At 49.3% G+C, this 13,264-nt stretch overlaps 2 protein-coding genes across 4 annotated transcripts in view; one reads left to right on the forward strand and one right to left on the reverse strand.

Annotated features, from left to right (window-relative positions):
- Positions 1–9,168: 9,168 nt before the first annotated feature.
- On the reverse strand, positions 9,169–13,233 carry LOC123330154 (translation initiation factor IF-2). Of its 3 annotated transcripts, none has more exons than XM_044930801.2 (2): positions 12,538–13,233; positions 9,169–10,067 (listed from the first exon to the last, which is right to left on the reverse strand). In XM_044930801.2, exons 1-2 carry the CDS (start codon positions 13,231–13,233, stop codon positions 9,867–9,869), a joined length of 897 nt encoding a protein of 298 aa, XP_044786736.2. In that variant the 3' UTR covers positions 9,169–9,866. The 3 variants fall into 3 exon arrangements, with proteins under 3 accessions (XP_044786736.2, XP_044786735.1, XP_044786734.1); XM_044930800.1 differs by lacking the exon at positions 9,169–10,067 and adding an exon at positions 11,964–12,178 and having other exon boundaries at positions 12,538–12,978; XM_044930799.1 differs by lacking the exon at positions 9,169–10,067 and adding an exon at positions 11,964–12,306 and having other exon boundaries at positions 12,538–12,973.
- The window catches only part of BICRA (BRD4 interacting chromatin remodeling complex associated protein), a gene marked incomplete at its 3' end in the record, with an annotated part of 73,487 nt that continues 73,328 nt past the window's right edge, over positions 13,106–13,264 (forward strand). Inside the window, 1 exon segment of the mRNA XM_044930795.2 lies at positions 13,106–13,237.

Genomic DNA, 13,264 nt, shown 5'->3' on the forward strand with positions numbered 1-13,264 from the left:
AGCAGGAGACATCGGTTCCATCCCTTGTCGGGGAAGATCCCGCATGCCTCAGGGCAGCAAAACCCTTGTGCCACAGCTACTGAGCCTGCACTCTGGAGCCCATGTGCTTCGACTACTGAAGCCCAGTGTCCTAGAGTCGGTGCTCCGAAAGTAAAGAAGCTACTGCAGTGATAAGCCTGAGCACTGCAACTAGAGAGTAACCCCTGCTTGCTGCAAGAGAAAAGCCCTTGAAGCAACGAAGACCTGGTGCAGCCAAACACAAATAAATAATTAAGTTCTTATAAAAAAAAAAAAAAAAACCTTGGAATGGATCCCTTTAAACAAGTGAGTTTTATGGTATGTGAATTGCATAGCAATTACAAGTAATAATGACAATGACAACAAAGCCATCAATGACTGTGCATGACCTTTGAGATCAAACTCGAAACCTCTAAGGTCACCCAGTCCCTCAGCCTTACGCAGCTGAGCTTTCAAGATACCAGCAGGCTGACCAGCCTTCTTTCCCTGTCTCTGGCACTTCTGGGCCTTTGCACCTGTTGCTCCCCTCCACCCTTGTCTAACTCCATTTATCTTGCAAGTCTTAGCTTACAATGGGCTCCCTTCAGGAAGGTGTCCCTTAATATCCAGAGTGCAGGTCACCAGGTTCCCAAAGTAGCATTAGGGATGATTTCCAGGTGATTTATTATAATGCATGTTGGGGAAAAAGTAACTGAACTTCATGAATTTTGTAGCTTGGTGTGAGCATAAGGTAGCCCCAGGGAAACCCATCAAAGGAAGAAAAAAGACCTGATTGAAAGGAAAAATTTTTAAGAATTTATTTTGCTGAAGTAGAGTTGGTTCAGCACTACTAATTTCTACTGTACAGCAAAGTGATTCAGTGATATGTATACAGACATTCTTTTTGTAAGAGTTTTTAAAAATAATTTTATTTCTTAATTTTTGGCTGTGCTGGGTCATGGTTGCTGCCAGGGCTTTTCTCTCGTTATGGAGAGCAGGGGTACTCTCCAGTTGCAATGCGCAGGCTCCAGGGTGCGTGGGCTTCAGAAATTGTGGTTCCCTGGCTCTGGAACACAGGCTCAACAGTCGTGGCACATGGGCCCAGCTGCCCCGAGGTATGCGGGATCCAGATCAGGGATGAAACCCGTGTCTTCTGCATTGGCAGGTGGACTCTTCACACCCCCAGGGACGCTCCTAGACATTCTTTTTCAAGTTCTTTTTCACATTCATTTCCATTATGCTTTGTCGTAGGATATTGCACATACTTTCCCATGCTATACAGGAGAACCTTGTTTATAACAGAACAGATCTTTAAGATACAAACAACAGAGACGGTACTCTGCAAAAACCGTGAAATAGCCCCTCGGGAATAATCGAAGTGGGGAACCGCCTGGGGGCTGGGTTCACTCCACCTGGCCTCCCATAGCAGCCATCAGACTAATACTTGTCAGGCTGGGAAATGGTTTGTTTCACACCTGTCTCCCCCGCAGCGGTTTGAGTCCCATGAAGGCAGGGTGGGGCCTGTCTCCTCCCCACTCTATCCCAGCGTTACAGATGCAGGGCGGGGCTCAGAGTAGCTGCTCAGAGAGGGTGTGCTGAATGAATGCAGGCCAGGTAATTCTGGACTGTGGACTTTCACCCAAAGGCACTGAGGAGCCCTGGGAGGGTTTCCATCAGGGGAGTGTCAAGGTTGATCTGTGCTTTAGGAATTCCAGGCTCCTGGGACTTCCCTGGTGGTCCAGTGGCTAAGACTCCTAGCTCCCTAAGCAGGGACCTGGGTTTGATCCCTGGTTAGGGAACTAGATTCCCATGTGTCCCAACTAAGACCTGGTGCAGCCAAACAAATAAATATTAAAAAAAAAAAAGAAAGAAATTCTAGGCTGCCTTTCTACTCTAGACTCACACTCCTCCCCATCCAACCTCTTCTATCAGACCCCTCTTTATCCTTCTCCTCCTCCAGGAAGCCTTCCTGAACTATAGGCTGTGTGGTGGAGTGCCTGCTCTTGGCTTCCCCCATACAGCCCTGTCTACCCTGGGGGTGGGTCTGTATCCTCCAGAGACCTGTGAGATCTCCATGAGGTCCACCCTAGGCTCTCAGGAGCCTCCTTAGAGCAGGGACCTTGACTGGGTCTCACTCCACTGCCATCTCCCCAGATCTCCCTCCAGTCTTTCTCTCTACCAGTCCCTCCCTAACTGTTTTTGGACATTGCCATGTGTATTTTTTAATTTAATTTTTATTTTATATTGGGATGTAGCTGATTTACAATGTTGTGTTCATTTCAGGTGTACAGCAAAGTGGTTCAGTTCAGATCAGATCAGATCAGTCGCTCAGTCCTGTCCGACTCTTTGCCACCCCATGAATCGCAGCACGCCAGGCCTCCCTGTCCATCACCAACTCCCGGAGTTCACTGAAACTCACGTCCATCAAGTCAGTGATGCCATCCAGCCATCTCATCCTCTGTCATCCCCTTCTCCTCCTGCTCCCAATCCCTCCCAGCATCAGAGTCTTTTCCAATGAGTCAACTCTTCGCATGAGGTGGCCAAAGTACTGGCGTTTCAGCTTTAGCATCATTCCTTCCAAAGAAATCCCAGGGCTGATCTCCTTCAGAATGGACTGGTTGGATCTCCTTGCAGTCCAAGGGACTCTCAAGAGTCTTCTCCAACACCACAGTTCAAAAGCATCAATTCTTCGGCGCTCAGCCTTCTTCACAGTCCAACTCTCACATCCATACATGACCACAGGAAAAACCATAGCCTTGACTAGACAGACCTTTGTTGGCAAAGTAATGTCTCTGCTTTTGAATATGCTATCTAGGTTGGTCATAACTTTCCTTCCAAGGAGTGTCTTTTAATTTCATGGCTGCAGTCACCATCTGCAGTGATTTTGGAGCCCAGAAAAATAAAGTCTGGCACTGTTTCCACTGTTTCCCCATCTATTTCCCATGAAGTGATGGGACTGGATGCCATGATCTTCGTTTTCTGAATGTTGAGCTTTAAGCCAACTTTTTCACTCTCCACTTTCACTTTCATCAAGAGACATTTTAGTTCCTCTTCACTTTCTGCCATAAGGGTGGTATCATCTGCATATCTGAGGTTATTGATATTTCTCCTGGCAATCTTGATTCCAGCTTGTGTTTCTTCCAGTCCAGCGTTTCTCATGATGTACACTGCATATAAGTTAAATAAACAGGGTGACAATATACAGCCTTGACGAACTCCTTTTTCTATTTGGAACCAGTCTGTTGTTCCATGTCCAGTTCTAACTGTTGCTTCCTGACCTGCATACAAATTTCTCAAGAGTTATATATATACATATATCCCTCCATTTTCCGATTCTTTAGGTTGGGTTTCCCAGGTGGTGCAAGTGGTAAACAAGCTGCCTGCCCATCAGGAGACATAAGAGATGGGAGTCCAGATCCCTGGGTCGGGAAGATGCCCTGGAGAAGGAAATGGTAACCCACTCCAGTACTCTTGCCTGGGAAATCCAATGGATAGAGGAGCCTGGTGGGCTATAGTCCATGGGTTCGCAAAGAGTAGGACACGACTGGAGCCACTGAGCATGCATATAAGGTATTACAGAATATTTTTATTTTTTTAAAAATTATTTATTTATCTTTGGCTGTACTGAGTCTTCATTGCTGCAAGAGTTTTTCTGTAGTTGAGGAGAGCAGACGTTACTCCCTAGTTGTGCACGGGTTTCTCATTGGGGTGGCTTCTCTTGCTGCTGAGCGTGGGCTATAGGATCGAGAGCTCAGTAGTTGTGGCTCCCGGGCTCCAGAGCACAGGCTCAATAGTTGCGGCTCAGGGGCATGCAGGATCTTCCTGGATCAGGGATCGAACCCATGTCTCCTGCATTGGCAGGTAGATTTCTTACCACTGAGCAACTAGGGAACCACTCATGTGTATTATTTTTTAAATCACGTGTGCTTAACACCTGTGCTTTCTCATCATCCAAAAAAATTTTAAATTTGTGTATTATGAAATTGATTGTTGTCACCATTTAAAATGTATAATTCTGTGGCATTAAGTACATTCACATTGTTGTACAATCACCACTATCTTTTTTTTTTTGACTCTGCTGGGTCTTAAGTTGCGACATGTGGGATCTAGTTCCTGGATCAAACCCAGATCCCCTGCATTGGAAGCATGGAGTCTTAACCATTGGACTACCAGGGAAGCTCCCCCTTACCCCAAAAGGAAACTCTGTGCCCATGTAGCGTCACTCACCATTCCCCCTCCCCACATCCCCTGACCTCTGCTCATCTGTTTTCTGTCTCTGTGGATTTGCCTCTTCTAGACAGTTCATAAAAATGGGCTCATCCAATATGCAATCTTTCAGATCTAGCTTCTTCCACTCAGCCTTGTTTTCAAGGTTCTGTGTTGCAGCATGGACCCATTCTCTTTTACGGGGCTGAATAATTTCCCATTGGGTATACCACCTTTTGTTGATTCCTTTGTCCGTTGATGGACATTTGGGTTGTTTTCACCTCTGTGAAAACAGCAGTGACTACGGCTGCTGGGAACATTCATGCACAAATTACGGTTTGAACGCCTGTTTTCAACTATTCTGGGTATACACATAGGCATGACCCTGTAGTAATTCCAGGTGCGGCTGATGGAGGAAACAGCAAACTGTCGTCCATACTGGCGGCCCCATTTTACCCACTTCCCATTCCCCCACATCCTTCCTTTCATTTGGTATTGTCCGTTTTTTGGATTATTGCCCTTCTGATGATGGTGAAGGGGCACCTCATTGTGGTTTTGACTTACATTTCTCTAATGGCTGATAGCTTCCCAGATGATGCAGTGGTAAAGAACCCGCCTGCCAATGCAGGAGATGCAGGAGACATGGGTTCGATCCCTAAGTTGGGAAGATCCCCTGGAGTAGGAAATGGCAACCCACTCCAGTATTCTTGCCTAGAAAATTCCACGGACAGAGGAGCCTGGCGGGCTACAGCCCATGGGGCCACAAAGAGTCGGACATGACTGAGCATACACATGATAACTAATAATTTTGAGTATCTTTTTGTGTGCTTGGGCATTATCTTTTGCAAACTGACCTTAGCTCCTACCACCTCTCTAAAGCTATTTTCCCCGTATTCACCAGTCCACTGGCTTATCTCTCTCTCTCTCTCTGTTAAAGGCCCCCCCTCCCCCTGCTTTATTTCTTTATTTTTTGCCTGCACCACCGATGGCATATTCGATCTTAGTTCCCCAACCATAGAATCGAACCTGTGCCTCCTGCATTGAGAATATAGTTTTAACCACTGGACTGCCAGGGAAGTCCCTTGGTTTTAACTTTTAAAAAAAAATGTTTATGGTTTATTACATGATAACTAGGGTTCCCTTGTGGCTCGGCTGGTAAAGAATCTGTCTGCAATGCAGGAGATCTGAGTTCAATCCCTGGATTGGGAAGATCCCCTGGAGAAGGGAAAGGCTACCCACTCCAGTATTCTGGCCTGGAGAATTCCAGGGACTGTATAGTCCATGGGGTCACAAAGAATCGGACACGACTGAATGACTTTCACTTCACTTCACTTCATTGAATATAATTTCCTGTGCTATACAGTGGGAACTTGCTGCTTAGCCACAGGCTTAATTCCTATTTTTTCTCTTAGCAACTTTGCATACCTTCTTCCCTCTCCTTCCATGATCTACCCATTCCTGGTCTTCCTCTTCTTTTTCTGGAGAGAGATGTGTGACCTCGGGCGAGTTACGTAACTTCTCTGTGCCTCGGTTTCTTCATCTGTGAAGTGAGACCGCTAACCATTTTGACCTCAGGGTTGTTGTAACAATTCAGTGAGTTAGAAGTGTGCCTCGCACATGGTAATCATTAGGGAAGTATTTGATGGTGAGAGAGGAGTAGGAGGGCTGAGGGCAAAAAGTTTCCTCGTGAAAAGTACTTTAAAAAATAAAAAAGATTGAGGAAGAAAACATTAAATTAAAAAGCTTGCCCTGATATAGAATTTTAGGGGACAAAAATCAGAAATTATTTTATTTCAAAAAAAATCCACAATATTACTCAACCATAAAAGATAATGAAATAACGTTAATTACAGCAACATGGATGGACCTAGAGAGGATCATACTAAGTGAAGTAAGCCAAAGACAATGTCATATGATATTGCTTATACGTGGAATCAAAAAGAAAACAAACAAAAGCCCAAACAAATGAACTTATTGACAAAACAGAAAGAGACAAAACAAACTTGTGGTTACCAAAGGGAAAGAGGGGGGATAGGGATAAACTAGGAGTTTGGGATTAACATATACATGCTACAATATATAAAATAGATAACCAACAGGGACCTACTGCATTGTACAGGGAACTGTACTCAGTATTTTATAACAATCTTTAAGGGGACAGAATCTGAAAAAGAAGAAAAATATGTATCAAGTCACTTTGCTGTACACATGAAATTGACACGAATTATAAATCAGCTATACTTCAATAATAATAAAAAGAAAATCACAAAACTCCTTTACAACAGAAAGCATAGAAAATGGTTCACCGTCATTAAGAATCTGCATTAAGCTTTTTATGGCTTTTAAAACAATGCATCAAAAGACAAAGCAGTTTTTAGGGGCAAGTGTAAAATATTCGTTAAAAATATGAACTTCGGAGCAGAGCTGCCAGGGTCCAAATAGCTGTGACGCCAGACGTGGGCAGTTATATAACCTGTGACTCAGTTTCCACATTCGTAAAACGGGTTGCTGTTAGAACGTGCGAGAATCTTTGGGGCATTCACCGAGTTTATCTGTGTATCTGGGCCGGCAGCACCAGCTCGGATAGGCGTGTTCCTTAGAACTACAAGCCCGGCAAATTTTCACTACGGGCCTGGGTGACTTTTCCAGACATGTAAACAATGTTTCACAAATCCTTTAGCGAACTTATACAGAGGAAGTCTTTACAAGTAAGATCCATAACAGGTCAAAACTCGGCTGCAGGAAATCGTTCTCATCCTCGCCTCCAGATCTCCGGGAACAGAGAGTAATAACAAACGTCAAAATCCGGACAACTCTCCCTTCTGCCGGTCAGTTCCGTCAGCCTCGCGTCGTTTACCAGAGGAGGCTGGCTTTCCTTCTTAAAGGGGCCTCTCCTAGTTTTGACTTCTCTTTCCTAAGAGGGCCTCCCCCACATCCTCCACTTTGCCTCTCTCAGGAAGGAGTCCCTCCCTCCCGGGATGTTAAATCCTGCAGTAATTACTAATAAATAAAACCACCCTTCATTGGATCCGGGTATCTCTTGGTCATTGAGTAGGTGAAGCAGCTCTTTTCTAACGCGTTCCCACTCCCCAATACCATTGTGGGATGCAAGGAGCGCAGATTGGGGGTCCATGGCCTCTACAGCCTAGTCAAGAGTTTTCCTAGGGGCAGTTGCTTCGAGATATGAAATACGTGGGGAGAGTTCTTAGAATTTAATATTTTTGTTTACCCTGTATGTCTTTGAATAGGTGCTACAAGTTGCTAACTTTCAGTTCAGTTCAGTTCAGTCGCTCAGTCGTGTTGGATTCTTTGCCACCCCATGAATCGCAGCACGCCAGGCCTCCCTGTCCATCACCAACTCCCGGAGTTCACTCAGACTCACGTCCATCGAGTCAGTGATGCCATCCAACCATCTCATCCTCTGTCGTCCCCTTCTCCTCCTGCCCCCAATCCCTCCCAGCATCAGAGTCTTTCCCAATGAGTCAACTCTTCGCATGAAGTGGCCAAAGTACTGGAGTTTCAGCTTTAGCATCATTCCTTCCAAAGAAATCCGAGGTCCAAAGTGATCTGCCTTCCACGCACCTCGCTCCTTCTCTCCACAGACATCTGCAGTTAGGAGTTTGTTTTTGCTTTCGAAGATATTCTGCGTGTTTAACAAGCAGAAGGTTGTATTTTCTCACGCACCTTAAATTATTATACACTCTGCTTCCATTATTGCCTTTTCCCCTTAACTGAACTCATAGCTCATTTCGTGGCAGTTCATGTATTACTTCCTCATTTTGTTTATGTCCCACTATGGGCCACTCCGTGAGTGCTATTTTGCTTTGCGACCCCATGGACTGTAGCCCACCAGGCTCCTCTGTCCATGGGATTCTCCAGCCGAGAACACTTCGGTAGGTTACCATTTCCTTCTCCAGGGCATCTTCCCCACCTAGGGATTGAACTCGAGCCTCTTAGGTGTCTGGCATTGAGGGGCGGGTTCTTCACCACTAGCGCCACCTGGGAAGCCCACTACGGGCCAGACCACAGCTTATTTGAGTCCCCTAGGTTATTTGAGTCCCTTATCCATGGGCAGCTCGGTTGTTTCCGGGTTTGTTTTTCCTTATGCATTTTTATGGTAACAAAAACAATGCTCCCTACGCCCTTGGGTAGCATTTATCAAGAAGCCAGCGGAAGGCTCAAACTTGCAGGCCCCCGCTGCCCGCACCCGCCCAGGGAACTCCCGTCTCCAGAGTCCCGATGCTTCAGCGGCGCGTCCGGCGCGGCTTCTGCCTGGCTGAAGCTGTCAGGCGCCCGCAGGGGCCCTCTGGAGCCCCGCCCAGCAGCCGGCAGTCGGACCGATTCAAATCCAGCCAATAGCAGTGTGTAAACAAACCCCGACCCCGCCCCACGGTGAATAACTCCCCCGGCCGGCGCGAAACCTATTTAACTTGGCGGAGAATGGGGGCGGGACGAATACGTGACCCCGCCCCCAGCGTGAGCCAATGGGCGGCTGGGCCCCGCCCCTCGCACTTGCCGCTCTGAGGACCCGAGGTCGGGCTGGGCTTGTATCTGCCTGATTCGCGGCCGCTCGTGGTCTTGGTGCAGCCGGCTAGCCAGCAATCTGGGAGCTAGGGCAGCGTTTTCCCGCTGTACGCGGCACGTTTAAAGGGCGCGGTCAGAGGGCGAAGGTCGCTCCGGAGTCAATGCCCTCCGAGCCCTCCTATTTTTCCCCACCTGGCGGCTAGAATTCGGATCCCTGACGTTGGATTGACCGAGACGTGAAGGGTCCGCAGGGGTGTTCCGGGCAAGGTTTTTTGTTTTGTTCCTTTTTGTTATGGAATCGTTTATACGCCTCCAGAAAAGTGCACAAATCCTAAGCGTGCTGCTCAGCTGAGAACGAAAAACACCCCTGGAAACATCCTCCTAGATCAAAAAGCAACTTGAGTTGACCAAGTTCTAAACTTCGCAGCTGCGTGCGAGGGAGGAGCCGCGATGGGCGTTGTTTTGGTTTTCAGAGGCACAAACCGCTTGTTTTAAAAAAAAAAAAGAGAAAGAAAAAGGAAAACCACGCCTCTCTGTAGAGAGATGGTAATCAGGCCAGACTCTGGTCAAGCTCCCGCTGGGTAGGAGCTGGCCTGTGGAACGGGTAGGAGGTATAGGCAGTTAGAGATGAAGGGGATTAGGGTCTGGTTGAGAGGGTGGGGTGGAGAACTTGAAATGTGAGGGGGTGGGACAGAAATGCGCTGGTACTGAGGTGGGGGAGGGGAGCCTTCTGGGCTGGAGTGTTGGGAGAGCCTGCGGGACTTGGACCCGGTGGACTAAAAGTGGAACTAGGCATCCTGGCCACTTGGAGAGGGCAAATTAGTTCTCCAATGTCCTGGACTTTTCCATGGCAAATGAATGTGTGTGTGGGGTGGGATGCGGGAGGCTGTTTCCAGCTGTTCTTTTCTGCTGAAAAGTGAAAGTGAAGTGGCTCAGTCGTGTCCGACTCTTTGCGACCCCATGGACGGTAGCCTACTAGACTCTGCGGTCCATGGATTTTCCAGGCAAGAATACTGGAGTGGGCTGTTATTTCCTTCTCCAGGGGATCTTCCCAACCCAGGGATCGAACCTGGGCCTCTTGCATTGCAGACAGACGCTTTACCGTCTGGGCCACTACACGAGTATAATTAAAACAGCCCTTAAACGAGATGAGGGGCCCGGAAACCCAAGCTCACGTTGGCTACAGGAATGTAGCATATTTGCTCACTGAGAAAAGTTGGGTGCATCTTCTCCAGTCCTGATTTTTTACATCTGAATGCTGTTTTGTCCCTGTCCCGTAAGAGCTTCTGCATGTCTTGTATCCATTTCATCCTCCCGATGGTCTTCATAAAGTCTGGACTCTGGGAACAGACAGAGCTGGGTATAAATCCCCAGCTGTGTGACCTTGGTCCGGTTTCTTACCCTCTCTGGTTTCTCATTCACACACACAAAATGAGAATTGAGGTTTAATTCTCTGGCTCAGGGGCTTGTCATTACAGTTGTGTTAACCATGTGTTTGGGAGAGATACACAGATGTGTGTAATGCATCAAAAAAATGAGATGGATTTGATGAAAGGGTAGAGGCACAGATGTGTGACACAGCAAGGAGAGGAACGTGCTGATTGTTGAATGTGCTCATGGAGGGTATTTTGGTGTCGCTGTTCTATTTCTTCAACTTTTCCATGTTTGAAAATGTTCATTAGAAAATGCTGGGGGAGGTGAATTCTGGTGTGACTCTACAGTCCCATTGTACAGATGAGAACATGGAGGAGCTGCAGAAGTGACTTGCCCCAGGTCCATCTGGTGACTCAGTGACAAATAGAACACCCAGGTGCACTGAATAAGTCCTTCCCCTGGCTGGGCATCCCTGGGCCAAGTTGCTGAACCTCTCTGGGTCTCATTGCCAACTCCATTCTGAATCTGTAACTCCCAACTTGTATCTGAGCTGCAAAGTGAAGGTAGGTGTCACTCCCCCCAAAGGATAGCAGGTCTCTTTCCATTTGGGCCCATGTTGACCCCTCCTCTGGCCTTGGACGTTTGACCTCCCAGGGCTTTGCCAGCCATGGCTAGACTGGGGGCTTCTTTCATACCCATGCCTATTCCTGGCCACCTGGTCCTAAGAGAATGCCTGTAGAAGGGTGGGCATTATCTCATGGTTTCGTAGATCTTTCTGGAGCACTTACTAAGTGCCAGGTACTGTACTGGGGTGTGTGTGTTGGCGGGGGGGTCGTGGTGGTTACCACAGTGCACCAAAGAAGCCTGGAACCTGAGGGCAGGGGAAACTGAGGCTAAGCAACTTATTTGCTCATCATCAGGCTGCGTACTGGGGCAGGAACCAGGGTGCTCTTGGTCACAACTATATTGCTGGCAGACTAGATACTCATAAACAATACTTCCTGTATGAATGAATAAACTTGGATAGTCACCCCCGCAATGCCTCCTGTCTCATAACTTTGAACCCCAGTCAATTCCCAAGTTCCGAGTCCCCCGGGATTGGCATCTCTGAGACATCAGTGCCACCCAGCTCAGATCAGGTCCTGCTTGCTGGCTCTGTGACCCTGGGCAAAACACTTTCCCTCTCTGAGCCAATTTAGTTTTCTACAGTGCAAGGGGGAAGGCCTGGTGTGCTGCACTTCATGGGGTCACTAAGAGTCAGACACAGCTTCTAGACTGAACAGCAAGGTGGGAATCACTAAAGACCTCCAGGTGGGGGTCCCTGGAGGTCTCTTTTCTGGTGAAGAGTGGAAAAACAGCACATACATGAATACTCAAGGCGTAGCTCCCTGGGCTCAATCTTGGCAGATGAAAGGCAAACTGCACAAAAATAATGTCCGTGTATACTGCTGTTCCTGTAAGGGTCACATACCTCCACGGACTGTGGATGACCACTGTATAACATAGATTGACTACCGTCATATTTGGGGCAATACATGTGCTCACATCTGGAATGGATAAAATTTCCTTTTTGCTATAATAATAACAGCACTTATCTGCACTTCTTGTCACGTGCTGCTCTCTATGAGAACATTCTCTCCTAATGACCCTATGAAATGAGGCCTGTTATTGATTTCCCCTTAGAAATGGAGGCACGGAGAGGCAAAGTAGTTTGCCCAAGGTCACACAGCAAAGGAAGTGGGAGGATGTGAATCAAGGGCTCACAGGTTGGCGTCAGGGCCCTGGACCTCCGTGGTCTCTTCAATAATATGCATAGTACCACCAAGATCCCAGGATCAATTCTAAAGCTTAAAACACAAAGCTTAAAACAATCACTCGTTTATTCAACACACATTATTACTGAGTCGCTTCAGTATGCACGTGGCTTTTCCAGGGCACCGGGGAAGCGGAATGTAACAGACCAGAGTGTAGGTGTCGTTGGCCTGTGCGCCCCGGGAGGGTAGCTCCGAGCTGTCTCGGTGCTCAATGGGTCCCGGACTCGGCGCAGGGCACACTGCAGGCGCTCTGCAAGCGTTCCCTGAAGGAATGCGCGAATCGAAGTGTCACGCCCGCAAGGCGTACACGGCCCGGCGAGGCGGAAACAGACCCAACTCCACCGAGGCGTCCCGGGGCTTCTGGGAATCCCATCTGCGCGGCCCGCGAGGCCTCGAGGAGGCGGTAAGACAGGTCGGACCCGCGTCCCCGGTGCCCTCCCCGGGGCCGTAGCAGCTCAAAAGGCCGACTGAGGTGAGTGAGCAAGCCGCGTTCGGGGTCCCGGTGAGGAGCCCCAGAACATCCTCTGCCCCCGCGCCTTCCACCCTTTTAACTCCGACTCCCGGCTCCTTCGCCATTCCACCTACGGGGCCTCCCATATCCTCCATCCTCGACTCCCGCTACCTTTTCAAACCATCGGCGTTGCCCCTGCTCGCGTCCTCCCGCCCGGCGACCGTTCCCCGAGTCGGGGCGCGCCCAGGGCGCATGGCGCCCCCTCCCCAGCCGAGCCCGAGGTCCGGGAGCGCCAATCCCTTTAGCCTCTCCCTCTAATCCGGAGCATCGCTCGATGCCGTCGGTCGACTCCACCGAAGCCTGGGAAAGCGCGCCCCCGAACCCCCGGGACTCCGGCTGGGGAGGGGGCGGCGCCGGCGCGGAGGTCACCCTCCCGGGGCGTCCGCAGCCTCCCATTCGCTCGCGGGCCCGCCGCTCCGCGCCCAAAGCCCGAGCTGGTTCGCCAAGTCGCGGGGCGGGGCCTCCCCCAAGCCCGTCCCCCGGTGAGGGCGGAGGGAGGAGGAGGAAAGGGGGGGGGCGGAACACAAAACCTGCAAGGTTTTTTTTTTTCCTTTTGCATTTAATTAAAAAAAATTTTTTTTTTTTTTTTTTGCAAACCCGAGGGGTCCCGCCCGGAGCGGGCGCGAGTCCGGGGCGCCCGGGCCGCGGCGCGGGGCGGCGGCAGGGGCCTGGCGGAGGCCGCCGGGCGGCCGCCATGCGATCAGGCAGTGCGCTGACCGGCCCGGCCGGTCGGCCCCTTCTGGGTCCTCCCTTTGCAGCCCGTGCGGGGCCGTCTCGGAGACCCCGCGCCGACGGCTGCTCAAACATCAGGGTGAGTTTCTCACAATGTAGCAATTTC

The sequence above is a fragment of the Bubalus bubalis genome, chromosome 18, assembly GCF_019923935.1.
Source record: "Bubalus bubalis isolate 160015118507 breed Murrah chromosome 18, NDDB_SH_1, whole genome shotgun sequence".
Classification (NCBI taxonomy): Eukaryota; Metazoa; Chordata; class Mammalia; order Artiodactyla; family Bovidae; genus Bubalus; species Bubalus bubalis.

Bases quoted from the DNA above. Each gene is read 5' to 3' on its own strand.
- LOC123330154 (XM_044930801.2), bottom strand. From the start codon at position 13,233: ATGTTTGAGCAGCCGTCGGCGCGGGGTCTCCGAGACGGCCCCGCACGG. The intron at 10,068-12,537 runs GTAGCGGGAGTC...GTCTGTTCCCAG, and splicing joins AACGCCGATGGTTTGAAAAG to AGTCCAGACTTTATGAAGAC.